This window comes from Colletotrichum chrysophilum (assembly GCF_026319265.1).
Source record: "Colletotrichum chrysophilum strain AFK26 chromosome Unknown scaffold_94, whole genome shotgun sequence".
Classification (NCBI taxonomy): Eukaryota; Fungi; Ascomycota; class Sordariomycetes; order Glomerellales; family Glomerellaceae; genus Colletotrichum; species Colletotrichum chrysophilum.
Genome location: NW_026517381.1, coordinates 143334 through 158387, shown reverse-complemented (window position 1 = coordinate 158387; position 15054 = coordinate 143334). Strand labels below are relative to the sequence as shown.

The 15054-nt window shown below is 51.4% G+C and overlaps 3 protein-coding genes across 3 annotated transcripts; all 3 read right to left on the bottom strand.

Annotated features, from left to right (window-relative positions):
• Positions 1-1078: 1078 nt before the first annotated feature.
• On the bottom strand, positions 1079-2872 carry COL26b_009634 (uncharacterized protein; the record flags this gene model as incomplete). Its single annotated transcript, XM_053182356.1, has 7 exons — positions 1079-1374; positions 1435-1738; positions 1793-1825; positions 1873-1933; positions 1984-2199; positions 2254-2486; positions 2552-2872. 7 exons carry the CDS (start codon positions 2870-2872, stop codon positions 1079-1081), a joined length of 1464 nt encoding a protein of 487 aa, XP_053033736.1.
• A 491-nt stretch (positions 2873-3363) lies between these two features.
• On the bottom strand, positions 3364-7286 carry COL26b_009633 (uncharacterized protein; the record flags this gene model as incomplete). The annotated part of the gene is made up of 7 exons (XM_053182355.1): positions 3364-3692; positions 3753-3903; positions 3956-4025; positions 4165-4599; positions 4655-5047; positions 5097-6195; positions 6248-7286. The coding sequence occupies 7 exons, from the start codon at positions 7284-7286 to the stop codon at positions 3364-3366; spliced, it is 3516 nt and encodes a 1171-aa protein (XP_053033735.1).
• Positions 7287-12645: 5359 nt separating this feature from the next.
• COL26b_009632 (uncharacterized protein) lies at positions 12646-14303 on the bottom strand (the record flags this gene model as incomplete). The annotated part of the gene is made up of 4 exons (XM_053182354.1): positions 12646-13573; positions 13630-13877; positions 13927-14115; positions 14175-14303. 4 exons carry the CDS (start codon positions 14301-14303, stop codon positions 12646-12648), a joined length of 1494 nt encoding a protein of 497 aa, XP_053033734.1.
• Positions 14304-15054: the final 751 nt, after the last annotated feature.

The following is a 15054-nucleotide window of genomic DNA, read 5'->3' as shown; positions in this document are numbered from 1 at the left end:
TGAACTTTCTTCCAGGCTGCGAAGATCATTGGCTGTCGAACCGTCATCGGAATTGACCGCGTGCCTAGCAGACTTGATCTCGCTCAGTCGCTTGGAACAACCCACACCGTCAACACCGCAAACATCACCAACACACTGACAGAAGAAATTCGAAAGCTCACTGGTGGGCCGGGGAGCACCATCACAGTAGATGCTACCGGGGTTGTGCCATTGATTAAACAAGGGCTCGAGTTCACCGCGAACCAAGGGAAGATGATTTTGCTAGGCGTTGCGCCAATGGATGCAAGCTTGGATCTGCCTATTGTTCCACACATGGTGGTAAGTCAAATGTACTGTGCAGATGGTAGAGGCTTCGACCTGACTCGATACAGAGTGGCAAGCAGTTGCTGGGCAGCATGGAAGGAGGAGTATACCCCGAGGATGTAAGTTTGTGTCTGTGAGACTCGGACAATTGGCTGAATCATCATTCAGTATATCCCTCAGCTTATCCAATGGTACCATGAGGGAAGGTTCCCATTGGGAAAGCTTATCAAGACCTACGATGTAAGTACTGGGCCCTGCACGCTGATTCTAATACTGATGTGACTTTCCCTGAAGGTTAAGGACTTTGAGTCAGCTGTGAAGGATATGGAGGATGGAACTACAATCAAACCAATTTTGATTTGGTCGTAATTGAGGGAAATATGAATGCTACTTCATTTTCTTCCTATGATCTTCCGATGTGCATCTACTTTCGCCCTTCTGATATGCCTATTATCGTTTTCATCCCTATCGTTGTTGTCATCGTCGTCCCGGTCTTCCTCCCCAGTGTCGTCTATGCCCACACCCATCCGGCTAGCTAAACGTATTCGCATGACTGAAAAGGCAGAAACTTGTTATTCGACGCCTTGATGTAGAAATTACGAGGACGTTGATGCAAACTTCAGACCGAGTGCATCAAACAACCCAAGCTGGCAGACACCATCGACATCCAGCAAAACCCAAGATCAATGAATACGACTTCACTCTGGAGATTCTGAATGACTTGCTTCAATGTCTCGAAAGAGAAGTAAATGCATTGTATTGAGATCTCTTGCCACTAACTGACGACTTTCTTGTTCAAGAAAAGCGTCTGATTATTGCAGAAAGCTTTCAGACCATTCGCGCCCCACTCAGTTCCAATACCACTTTCTTTGTGCCCCCCGAATGGTGCGAGAGGTGACAGATCGAAGTGTGTATTGATCCAGACATTTCCTGCTTGGATCTGTTTGGCTACTTCGGCTGCTTTCTTCAAATCATTCGTCCACACGGATGCTCCAAGACCCATCGAAGTGTCGTTGGCCCGAGAAATAACCTCATCTTCGCTGCTCCACGATAGAAGAGGCACAATAGGACCTGTTCGAATATCATTAGAGGCGAGGTGTAAAAGGGCCATGTATGAATTCAAAGACTTACCGAAGGGCTCTTCAACAACTAGACGAGACTTCTCAGGGGGACGATCGATGATTGTTGGGGTAATGAAATAGCCTTGGGACTTCTCAATGTTGCCTCCCACGGCAACCTTCCACCCCTGAGATTCAATGTCCGAAAAGAACGCCTTGACTCGTTCATACTGCATGGAGTTTTGCAGGGGACCATGAGTGACACCTGGCTGCGAGCCATCGCCAAGGTTGTATCCCTTTACGTGCTTAACCAAGGCTTCCTTGAATTGATCAAAAACGGACTCGTGGACGTATATCCGCTTGAGGTTCAGGCAGATCTTATTGAGGAGTCAGTGTGGATAACGAGAAGAGGGGAAGGGCTCAACACATACCTGGCCGGAATTGAGGAAAGCGAAGAAAGCAACCTGCCATCGTTAGCTAGGAGGTTGCACGGACAAAGTAATCGCCTCACCTTTTCAGCCACCTTGTCAACATCTACGTCTGGGAATACGATAGCGGGATCGTTTCCTCCCCTGTCAATGTCAGTCTTCACCTGTTTGGAATCCCATGGGTTGGAACTCACAATTCTAGAGTGACCCTCTTCAAAGTTTTGCTCGCACTCTGCATCACTAGCTTCCCTGTCGTCGTGGATCCAGTGAAGCTGATCTTGTCAATACCCATGTGACTCGTCAACCAGGGACCAAGATCATCATCTCCACTCAAGGACTGTACAACACCCGGCGGGAAGAATTGTTGTGCCAATTCTACCAATTTCAGCCCGCAGTATGGGGTGAATGGTCTACATGTTCGTCAGCGCCTACGACAAAGTATTTCTCGGCGTAAGTGTACTTACGAGGGCTTGACGATGATGACATTTCCGGTCAGGAGGGCCGGCGCAATCTTGCCCGTGGCAAGAAGGAGGGGAAAGTTCCAAGGCACAATGGCCCCGACCACACCCAGAGGAGTCCACCGAGTGATGATGGTTCGATGATCATTGTCCTCTACAACATCCTCTGGGAGTGAGATGCCAGCCATGCCTCGAATCCAGCTAATGGCAGCATCTGTCTCGGCATCTGCTTGGGGAATCTAGTTCGTGTCAGCCTAGCTCAGCAGTTGACTTCTTCAAAAGCAAGGTCATGCTAGTATCGTACAGGCTTTCCTTGTTCAGAGATCAGGAGATCTCTAAACTGAGTGCGATAGCTGTCGACGGCATCTGCGTAGGCCAGAACAGCCTTCTTCCGGTCTTCATACGGAACCTTGGACCATGTCTTGAATGCATCTTTTGCCGCAGCGACCGCAAGATCAAGATCCTCGCGTGTAGCCACAGGCACCTCTGCTTTCGCAGTCAGGTTTGCTGGATTGATGCCATTTCGAGACTTCTCCGTCTGAGAAGGTTTTCCGTTGATGATTTGGACAAAGCGGTCGCTGAAGCTCAGCGTCTTTGAGCGGTCACCATTCGTGGTAGCAGCCATGATGGATGATGTTAGGGGTTGGTGTAGCACTGGCTTGGAAATAACAAGGTGTACCCGGCACTGATATTTGAGTTTTACTGGCAGGATACTGGTAAAGATAAGGTAGGTAAAGGTATAAGTGCATCTTTGAACGGAGACCCGTGAAACTTCGGGTACTCAGCGGGCAACCTAATTACCCCGCAGCTGAAGACGCTCTGGAGACCGGACCGACTGCCAAGGCGAGGAGCATCGCCTCTCCACGCCCCTCCACAGATCCTCGGCTATGGTGATCGTCCATAGGCTCGCCGTCTGAATGAATCCTTTTCGGTTCATGGCGCATATGCATGTCTCAGAACCGTTGAATCTGTTTACCGATGTATTTGCCCAACTTCGGTTCATGCGTTCATGCGTACTCGGGCGTAGTGATTGGCTCAACAACCTGCCTCCGTCATGGGGACTTGGGACGATGGCGATGATTCTCTTGAGTGCCTATGATGAATTGAGGTATGGAATTATGACTCGATCCTGGTGAACCATTCTTTCTCGCCTTCCTTCGCCTTGACCGCAGCCCTCCGAACCAGCGGATCTCCCACCGCTAAACGCAACTTTTCCGCTGTGGCTGGTGAGTTCAGCACAAGTGGTTCCCTAACGTGGTTCATCTCTCGAGCTGCCTTGACAGCTTCTCTCAGCGCAAAGAAAACCGTGCATCCCAAGAACAGCGGCGGCTCTCCCGTTCCCTTACTGCTCTGGATAGAACGCAGTTTGCTCCAGCTAATTGGATTTCCTTCCGAATCGTGTTGCAATGTCGAGACATTGAACTGTTGAGGAATATCGGAGAATCCTGGAACATCGTCAGCGAGATGGACAGATACGCAGAGAAAAGGAACAGAGTGTTGCTCACCTGGAATTTTGTACGTGCCGGGGCCTTTGGTAAAGAGCTCTCCCGACTTGGACCACAGGGACTCCTCCATGGTGAATAGGCCTTGGCCTTGAACAAAAGCGCCCTCTATCTGACCATAGTCGATTGCTGGGTTAATGGAGCGACCAATGTCCTGTGCTAATTCAGCATATGATCATCGGTAATTGGAAAGCTGGGTCACTTACCATCATGATGTCCGTTCGAAGAACCGTCGAGTCTCCTGTCAAAGTATCCAGTTCAACCTCACTAATCGCACTAAGACAATGCTAGTCAGCATACACCTAAGACCTCAGTAGACACTATTGAAACTTACACGCCCTGAGTCCAATAGTAGTACCTGCACCTTGGGCATCAGCAAAGATTACCTGTCACGATCAGAGGAGCGAAGACTTACATGGGCAAAGGATCTTTCCAATTACCCCATTCGTATCCGATTCGTGGCATCTTCCAAAAGCCGTTTGCAGCCAAATTGACTCTGTCCGTGTACGCAGCATGTGCAATCTTCGACATGGGTGCATCGGCCCCATACTTCTCTCGGTATGGTGCGAGACGTTCTCTGAGTTGATCGCAAGCGTTTTTCACAGCTTGACCGTTGAGGTCACTCCCGGAGGATGCGGCGGTCGGAGAAGCGTTTGCAACTTGATCAGTCTGGGAGTCTTTGTTAAAGACCTCATCGACACTAACGCCGAGCTCCTCGGCGGCAACTTGGGCCATTTTCGTGTAAAGGCCCTGGCCCATCTCGGTTCCACCATGATGCAAGAGCACCGAGCCGTCTTCATAGATCTTGGCGTATGCTCCCGCTTGATTCAGGTGAACAGCCGTGGCAAAACTAAGATAAGTCAGCCAGCACTTTGGTCCATCAGTCAAAATCAGTGAAAACTCACCTGAGGCCAAACTTCGTTGGGATCTTCGAAATGCCCCGTTTCTTGAATCGGTGCTTAGAGTTGAACTCCCTAATTGAAGCCTTTCGTTTTTCGTAGTCAGAATTGACGGTGAGTTGGTCCAGCATGGTCGGTACGTGGAAGTCATCGGTGATCTCTTGCAAGAATGGAGTTCGCTGGCCGATTTCGTAAAGGTTACGGCGGCGAAGCTCGTCAACATCAATATGAAGAGCTTCTGATATTTTGTACATCATGCTTTCGCAAATGTACATGCCCTGGGGGCCCCCAAAGCCGCGGAAAGCTGTGTTGCTGACTGTGTTGGTCTTGCAAACCCAGCCTCGAATCCAAGCATGTGGGATGTAATAGCAATTGTCGATGTGGGTGCAAGCACGATCCCTAGTAGTGTTTAGTCAATGGGCGATATGCATGAACGCAATCTACTCACATAACTGCGCCACTCATGTCAAGTGATGCTCCTCCGTTATTGTATACGTCCATGTCGAGAACCTGAATCTTGCCGTGGGAGCTTACGCCTACTTTCCAACGTGATTGGAAAGGGTGTCGCTGGCCGGTGATGGCCATGTCTTCGTCGCGATTTAGCATCATACGCACCGGCCGGTTTGTGCTTCGAGCTGCGAGGGCGATGTACATCGCAATTGGTGTGCTCCTAGACTCCTTTCCGCCATAAGCTCCGCCCATGCGACGAACTCTCATATTCACCCGACTCATTGGGAGCCCCAATACTTGAGCGACAAAGACTTGGTTCTCCATCAGGTTTTGAGTTGAGCAGTATACTTCCATGGAGCCGTCCTCAATGTGCGGGATAGCAAGTGCTGCGTTGGTCTCGAGGTAGAAGTGTTCTTGGCCACCCATCTTGGTGGTACCTTCGATAATGTGGTCGCAACTGCTCCAGGCCTCCGCCAGACAGCCTTCGACAGCATCGCCCTTTCGTAGTTGCTTTCCATGCTTGAAAAAGCTTTCGGCATTGATCGCTTCGTCGATAGTGATAATGGCTGGAAGGTCTTTGTATACAACTTCAACACGATCGGCAGCTGCTCTGGCCTGGAGAGCGGTCTCTGCATAAATCAACGCAATGACCTGTCCATAGTAGCGGATGGTGTCTTCGGCGAAGAGCTCTTCGTCATGCACCACGGCACCCCAGATGTTTGTTCCTTTGGCTGGACTGTTCTTGTCGATGTATCCGACAACACCAGGCATCTCCAAGGCTGCAGTGTAGTCAACACTGACCAACTCAGCATGTGCTCTCTTAGCAAGAACCAAAGCACCAAAGAGTTCGTTGTGCTGTCGAGGCATGTCGTCGAGATACTCGGCTTCGCCTGTGCAATGTTTTAACGCCGAAAGATGAGGAATCGGTCTTCCCACAGTCTGGGTCCCTCTGTTTTTCATGGAAGCAGTGAAGTTGTCGCGGTAGCCAGAGGAAATGTCGCGATGGATCTCTTGAATGAGATCGGCGCTAACTTTGGCCAGGCCCAGTTCATGAACAACCTCATGCCAAAACCGAAAGAACATGGAGATTGTCAACACTGTGCCATTTGTTAGCTTGGTCTATCGACTTTCAAGAACAGAAGTACCTACCTCTGCGGTATTGTGCCATCCCACCAGGCACACCATATGCGAGGTCGAATTGATCCAAGAGTGCATCCGTAGCTACCTCGAGAGTTGCAGCCTCACCCCAGCGCTTCCCAAGAATGGCTTGTTGTGCCTTTTCCGCCATCACAGTGGTGGGCGCCATGCCGCCGAACGCAAACGCACAATCTTCGACGAAACCGTCTTCATCAAGTCGGACTCTCAGACCTGCCGTAACAATGGCAATGTCGTCATCCTTTCTCTTGGCCTGTTTGTACGCTTTGGTTACCTCACGGGTACCCACAGGTGGAAGTGGTACAACAATCTGAGTTATGACACCATCTTCTGGCAGGGCAGTAGTGCGGTAGCGGATGAACCAGGACGATAGGGGGATGTCAAATGTTCCTTTTGTGTGCGATCTCACAACAACCTTAGCTCCCGCTGCCAGAAGCACAGGCGCTGAGTCTGAGATTGGGCTGGCTGTGGCCAAGCTGCCAGCAAGACTCGCAACATTGCGGATCTGACGACCAGCAAAGTAGCGCAGCTGCTTCCGTAGTGCCTCAAAGGCGAAGGCCCGGGGGCCAAGCTTTCCATAAAGATCGCTGCACAGTTCTTCGACTTTGCTCAGAGTGAAATTGCCAGGAATGAAGATCTCATCCAGTGCACTGAGCTCGGCTTGTGTCTGGGGCAAAGGCTCCCGGAAGGTGTTGAGCTCTGCGATGTCTGCTGCAAAGACGTTGACCTGGTATGCCAACTTCTTAAAGCGAACCTCGATCTGTGTTTCACTCGCACCTCCTACAATTTTCGCTGCTGGGTAGGCGGCCTTGAGTTGTAGTAGCTGCTCCAGATTTGTGGGTTTGAACCAAAGTCTTCGGTTATCGCCATAGCAGATAGGTCGTGGTTGGTATTTCCAGAGCGTCGGTGGGAATATTGGCTCGGTTGTCGGGTCATATGGAACCAGAGTCTGCTTGGTGACCATTTCATCTGGTTGATTGGAGGTGATAGGCTCTTCCTTTGGTCTGGGGGCGGATATGGGAGTGTCCATCATGTTTGGAGAGGGTTCCTCCTCGACTGGGAGACAGGAACTGGCCTTCTCCTTCGGTCCATCTCGACAGCAACCTCCCTTTCTTCCACATGAGCCGGCCTTGTCGGAGTTCAGCAAAGTCTGAATATCCTCATCATCTTCAGATGTAGGAGGGCTAGGCTCCGGCTGTGCAACCACGTCATTTATGCCTGCGGGCTTTGGGTTGTCTCGACAACATCCCCCCGGCCGACCGCACGATCCAGGCTTATTCACGGAACTGAGAACCCCATCTTCATCGTCTTCTGATAAGGGCGGGCTGGGTCCAAGATTTTCTTCATCCTCGTCGGCCTTTGCCAGGACGCCATTGAGATCCTCTGTGACAAAGGTACGTGCGGCTTCGAAGATGGGTTTGTACCCGGTCTGCCCTAGTATCAGCGGCCTGTTGGGTGGCCATGTGCTGTCAAAGGAACACTCACACATCTACAGAGATTACCGTCGAGATGGCCTTGAAGTTCGACGTCGGAATGGGTGAGGTGGAACTTCCCATTCCGGTAGGAGTTTCTGACCAATGCGTACAGACTCATTACGATTCCCGGTGTGCAGAATCCACATTGTGTGCCGCTGCAATCGTCAGCTCTTAGCCCTGATTGACAATCCTACGTCTATGTTCGGAGCGGCAGCTGCTCTGAGTTACCAAGTAAAAGAAACGAACTGACGTACTGCATTTTTGCGATCCTTTCTTGCAATGGATGAGGGTGGTTGACATTACCAAGCCCCTCAATTGTTATGAGACTTTTGCCATCGACACCAATCAGCGGATACAGGCAGGCGTTGACAGCAAGATGCTTGATTATTCTGTCTTCCTCCGCAACTTGTAGCACCACGGTACAGGCGCCGCATCCACCCTCACCACATCCCAGTTTGGTGCCCTTGAGGCCATCTTGAGCTCGGATCCAATCAAGGAGAACCCAGTCGGGGTTGGGATTCTTCACAGTGACCGGCCGTCCATTGACAAAGAACTTCAAGACTGACGTCTGGTACGTGGATTTGATGAGAGATGAAAGGGTCGCGGTTTTGCCGGTGTGCCAATCATCGCTATCGGAATCCGATGGAGGCGGAGAGGGTAGACGGTTCATGTTAGGTATGATTGTGAATAGTCTCACGTCGCAGAAAGGTCGAGTGCAAATCGGATTACAATCAGGAGACAAAATCCAGGTATATGCTTACCATTATCAAAGATAACAGCCGTCTCAAGAAGAGGGGCATACGGCATCGGGCTGCCGACTCCCGTGGCTCACATTTCCAGCACAAATACCATGTAACCGACACGGCTTATCGGAGGCACCCCAGATATCCACTTACGCTAAATTTGGTGAAGCCGTTCCCGATGCAAGTCTCTCGAAAAGGGCATCGAGACTAGTCAACGGCTTGGTTTGGAGGGGCACAAGGTGAAGAGTGGGGGCATACGAGGAGGGGGCGCACTTACAAGGGGGAGGGTCAAGATCTGGAACTCCCCCACTCTAGACGACGAACTCTTCTAGATATGGCAATCGAAGGCTTGACTAACAGTAACATTGGACTTAGCCCCTCGCATCCCAGGAACAGTATCTCGAGGTACAGAGCCCCTCCGGGGTACAGATGGATGGAGGATCCTTGAAGACAATCGTGCAGCCGAGCGTCCGAACGCCGCCGGGCTTGTTTAGTTGAAAAGATCTAATCACCGCAAAGAAACACATATATCAACTGGAGTTGGTTTCGCGCAATCAATGGGGTCATTTCATTGACTGGAAGACGAAAAATATGGTATCCGATCCAGTAAATGCTGGTACTTCACCAATCCATTCAACCTACGATGCGCGAATTGAGGCTATTCGCGAATATGAGTATCCTATGCTCAAAGGTAAAGCAATATGAGTACAAGAGTCCTGGTGCTTTAAAGGCAACCTCGCTGACAGATGATCATAGATCAGGTCTACCTCGACCATGCGGGTATGACTCTACCAGCGAAATCTCTGATGACTTCATTCGGGAATGAAATGTCAACCACCCTGTTTGGCAACCCTCATTCAACGTCCACGTCCTCTCAGCTGTCCACTTCACGAATAGAGGACATTCGCACGCGCGTGCTTCAGATTTTCAACGCAGACCCAGCCAGATTGGACGTAGTCTTTGTTGCTAATGCGACGGCTGGCATCAAGCTCGTGGCCGAAGCGCTACGAGGCACACCAGAAGGATTCGACTACATTTACCACCAATGGAGTCACACCAGTCTGGTTGGCGTGAGACAAGAAGCCAAAAACAGCATGTGTGTTGACAGCGAGGGAATGATCAATTGGCTGGATAAACAGTCCCGCGACTGTCAAGTTCGCGCTGATAGGCCAACACTTCTCGCATATCCAGCCCAATCAAATCTCGACGGCCGACGTTTGCCCTTGAGCTGGTGCAATCTGGCACGAACATCAAAAGAAGGGAAACGAATTGTTACGATGCTGGATGCGGCTTCTTATGTTTCAACTTCTATGCTCGACCTTTCCGATCATCATTCTGCACCAGACTTTACGGTCTTAAGCTTCTACAAGATATTCGGCTTTCCGGACGTGGGGGCTTTGGTCGTCAAGCGAGAATGTGCAGACGTTCTGATGAAACGAAGGTATTTCGGTGGAGGTACGGTGGACTCAGTTATCAGTGGACCGGAAGCTTGGCACGCTCTGAAGACACGGAGTATTCATCAACTCCTCGAGGACGGCACTCTCCCTATACACAACATACTCGCTCTAAACACTGCTATGAATACACATTCCCGACTGTTCGGCACTATGAACGATATATCGACACATACTTCTTACCTGTCCAAGAGACTGAAGCGCCGCCTGCGAGCACTTCGACATGGCAACGGGACGCCTGCGTGTGCAGTTTATTCAATCGAGCCGGAGCATCACAATGATGTCGGATGTGGGCCAATAGTAGCGTTCAATCTCAAGAACGAGCACGGTTCCTGGATTTCTCTTGCCGACTTTCAGAAACTAGCGAGCCTGCAGAACCTGCATCTCCGAACAGGCACTGTTTGCAACCCCGGAGGGTCGTCTGAAATACTCGGATTGTCATCTGCCCAAGTTAAGAAGAACTACGCGGACGGCTTTCGATGCGGAGACGACAACGATCTCATAAATGGCCAGCCAACGGGAGTCATTCGAGCCAGTCTTGGGGCGATGAGTACGGAGTCAGATGTCGACAGATTCATCAACTTCGTCCAAGAGTTTTACGTAACGAGGAGTGACATTACGGCAAAACCAGACGAGATTCGGTATGGTCAAGACATCACTACTGGCACCATACAAGACATAATTGTATACCCGATCAAGAGCTGCAAAGGCTTTCATATCCCGAAAAACATATCCTGGCAAGTGCGGCCTGAAGGACTCATGTGGGATAGAGAATGGTGCCTCGTGCATCGCGGCACTGGCCGAGCTTTGAGCCAGAAGAGGTACCCTCGCATGGCTTTACTACAGCCAAGTATCGATCTCAAAAATGGGACGTTGAGCGTTGTTTACTTGGGCTTCACACCTCACGGCACACCAGACTCTGTCTCAATCCCCCTGACGGAGGACTCAGACATGAGTGATTCACGAGGCCTGCTTGAATGGACGGTCTCCAGAGTATGTGGTGAGACTGTTAACGTGGAAAGATACATCTCTCATCATATCAGCGAGTTCTTCTCCAATGCACTTGATGTACCTTGCGACCTCGCTCGTTGCTCGCCCAAGATCTACAAAGCAGCTATGAGGCTAGGGAAAGTCCGTCGGCTCCCGAAAATGTGCCCTCAAAGCGCATGGGATCAGACATGGAGTGGCCCCTCGGCGCCTGCATGCACGACACTGGGGACGACTCAGCATAATACAAAAGGCCACCAAATTCTTCTTTCCAACGAAAGCCCAATACTGGCGGTCACAACATCCAGCCTTGAAGCTCTGAATGCCGCGATTCGAGCCAGCGGTGGTCGAGATGTATCAGCGGACGTGTTCCGTGCGAATATTGTCATTGCATCTTCACCAGAAGCATCCGCATACGCCGAGGATGGCTGGTCGGACATTCGAATCGGCAAGTTGAAATTCAGTGTTCTCGGCCCTTGTCAGAGATGTCACATGGTCTGCATCGACCCTGAGACAGGGGTCAAGGGCGCCGAGCCTTTTGTGTCACTTTCGAGGACAAGGCGATTTGATGGCAAGGTCTGGTTCGGCGTTCACATGACCATGGACCGGCATGTTACCACTGAGGATTCGTCGGAGGAAGCCCACGTAGTCAGCGTGGGACAACGCATTCTGGGTAACCCGGCAAAGTCTCCGAACTTGCCGGAGTTAACTTGAGAGAGCGTTGGTGCCACTTGTGGTCCTTGGAAAACCCCACGATCGGAACCTGTATCCGGATGCGATTGTCTGAATGTCTCGAAACTGATAAGAGTCAAAGATAGAGGCCGATAGTGCAACGCCAGCATTTTCGTGGCTACCAAGACTCAGGCTTCTGGGGTGGGTTCAAGAGTGGGGGATAAGAGTGGGAGCAAACACCGGTTGATGAGGTCTTAGGTTTCTCGCCTTGGGACGATCACACCCTGGCCTCAATTATTGGAGATTCTTCAGATGCAGGTAAATGTTTTGGTGATTGGCTCTTCAATCGCGGGGAAGTGCTGTGCATGTGACGCTGCAGCATCTATTCCTACGGGCACATATGGATGACAACACCTGCTTAGCGAAGCATGCATGCACCACGGCCTGTAGACCTCGACGGCACACCAAACTCCTCTATACGTTATTGTGGTATCCAAGAAAAGAGGAATAGTGCATACGACGCTACAAAGAACGACAATCAAAGATCTTGGGACTGGACGTCGAAGACAGCTTGTCATAAAACATTGAGGTTGCCTTCTCGTTCATGCAGGGCGAACCTCTTTAAGGAACCGAGCGTTTCGCCCCCTGATTATTCATATCTCCGGCTTAGGCTGGCGGAGCTTTCTTCCCGATACCCCTGGATCTGGTTGAGTAATGATATCGATTTCCAAGAGTGGGGGGCATCTAGCTTTCAGCACCCACTTCTGTGCCCCACCCTCAGGGTGAAATTTGGCGATAGCTTCAATTTTGAAGCTGCTTCTGACGGCTGATGCAAGTGTCAATGAAGAGTTGCTCACAGTGTATCATATGATCACTAGTCGCAATTACTTTACTTTCATCGAGTGATTATGAAGTTGCTGCTTAGCCCGGCCGGCTCTTAGGAAGCAGCGCCCTTGATCTTCAACTTGTCAATGAGATCGCTTTGAACATAGGTGTGAAAGCTCGGTGTTACCATTTTGAGCGTGGGATGCAGATGAGATTGTTGTGGCGAAAGACTTAGCTCAAGAGCTACCTGCCGACCCATCAGATCCCCCATTCTCCTCCTTATATACATCATACTTGTACGACGATCCGGGGTGGTCGCTCCGCAGCTCCTTCTGGCCCTGCCCATAAACCTTCTCTCTCGCAGTAAGCTGCACATTCTCCGCCGGCGCCTCGGGATACAGACCGCGACGTCGCAGTTCGGGAATGAGAAGATCAACAACATCCACAAAAGAGCCGGGCGTAGTGACGTATCCAATGTTGAACCCATCCAAGTCACCCTCGCGGATCCAGTGCTCCATGTCGTCCGCCACCTTCTCCGGACTACCGACCGAGACCGGGCCGAGGCCACCGATAGCCGCCCGCTCGGCAATCACGCGGGGCGTCCACTTCGGGACGTGCTCGCTTGTGGTCGTGAACGCGTCCAGGATACTCCGCACCTTGTGCGCCTCCAATGAGTCGGCCGCAGTGACCTCCTGGTCGACCGGGATCTTGGAGAGGTCGATACCTGTCCAGCCGCTGACCAGGACAAGACCTCCAACGACGGATGCGTACTTCTTGAGCTCTTCGTGCTTGGCCTTGGCTTCCTCGTCGGTACGGCCGACAATTGGGGTGAAAGTAGCGAAGAACTTCACAGATTGAGGGTCTCGGCCGAGAGCTGCAGCCCTGTCTCTGATCTCCTTGACCTTGGGCCTCAGAAGCTTGGGCGAGTGGGAGGATACGAAGATACCCTCGGCATGTGTTGCCGCAAACTCTGAGCCTGCTGCTGACGTGCCTGCCTGGAAGAGAAATGGGGTTCTTTGCGGCGAGGGATCGACAATGTGACGAGTATCAAGGTCGAAAAACTTTCCGTGGTGGTGAATCGTGCGGATCTTATCGGGGTCGGCATAGCTGTCGTTCTCGGGGTCTGGCGAGATGGCATCGTCTGCCCATGAACCCTCCCACAGCCTGAAGTTCTCAAATTAGTTGGGGGCCATCGTCAAAATTTCGCTGAACAAACATACTTGTAAAGAACGCGCAAGTACTCGTCCGCCTGTGCGTATCGCTCGTCGTGAGGGATCGGGCTGTCTAGACCAATGGCCTTGAACGCTGCCTTCTTCCATGAAGTCACAATGTTCCACCCAATGCGACCTCTAGTAAAGTGATCCAAGGTAGAGAACCTCTTCGCAAGTAGGAATGGCGGCTCGAATGAGGTTGATGCTGTGATGGCGAATGAAAGGTTCCTCGTCACGGCAGCCATGGCACTAATGGGCTATCATCTAGTCAGGAATTCCCTTTTTCACTTTCAGGAGTTGACATACGATTGTGGGATCCGTCATGGGCCATTGAGCCGCACGGCGAATGCAGTTGTCGAGACTTCCCTCGTACGTATCGTATCCGCCGTAGGTGTCGGCAAGGAAGAGCGAGTTGATGCCACCCCTCTCCAGGAGCTTCGCGAGTTCGATCCAATAGTTGAGGTCGCGCTTCGTCGCGGACTTATCTTCTGGGTTCTGCGATCCTCCCCGTCAGTCCATCGAATTCCTGAAAACCGTCAATCAGCTGCACTTACCTTCCATTGCCCGGGTGACAGGTGGCCAATGGTGGACATGTCAAAAGCATTCAGCAAAATCTGTTTCTTGCCCTCACCCTTAACGCCATTCTCGCCATTGGTTGCGCTGTGAATCGGGACTGAAGTCATTTTCACCCGCTTTCTCTCCGGTGATTCAGACATTGGTTCAACCTCTCGTCAATCAGCAACGAAACTGTCTAGGTCTCATCCCAGTCCCCAAACCCGCGGGGCTTGAAGGCGCCTTTATCATCTCTTCATGATCCTGAAGTCGCTTCCTTGGCCGGACGGCGCGCGATGCATGGAACTGGATAAAAATCCCACATTTCGTCATCGCCGTTGTCGCCCGCCGCGTGGGACTCGCGCGGGATATTATCTGCAAGAATCTCCAATTGCGACGGCCCCAAATGCAGGGCGAGGCTCTGGCGTGATTGCAGGTGTGGATGGTGCCATGAGCACACACCAAACGGATTCGAAGCAGTTACGTTTAGAGCCCAGTCTTCGGTCGGCTATTTTAGTTCCTGGCGGGCGTTAAACCCGTTTAAATTGGCGAGCCATGCGATATCTTATTCAACAAGCCGGAGGGATCCCGACGCTTGCCTTGCTGTGGCGGGGATACCGCAGGTCGAGACTTGTCGATGAGCGGGTCGCAACTGCGTTGAATGTCACGATAATTGGCTTCAACACTCAGCTAATAGGGTATAGTAATGAAGACGATTTTCACTTGAGCATCTCATGTCTGATGGGTTGATGAGCCGACCGGCTGCGGAAGACGGGAGGCCCCCGCTATTGACGGTACCGCCGACATCTAGGTTTCGCCATCACCCGACTGTGGACTCATCGTGACAAGGACTTTGCAAGTAGGATAATTGTGAAAAACACA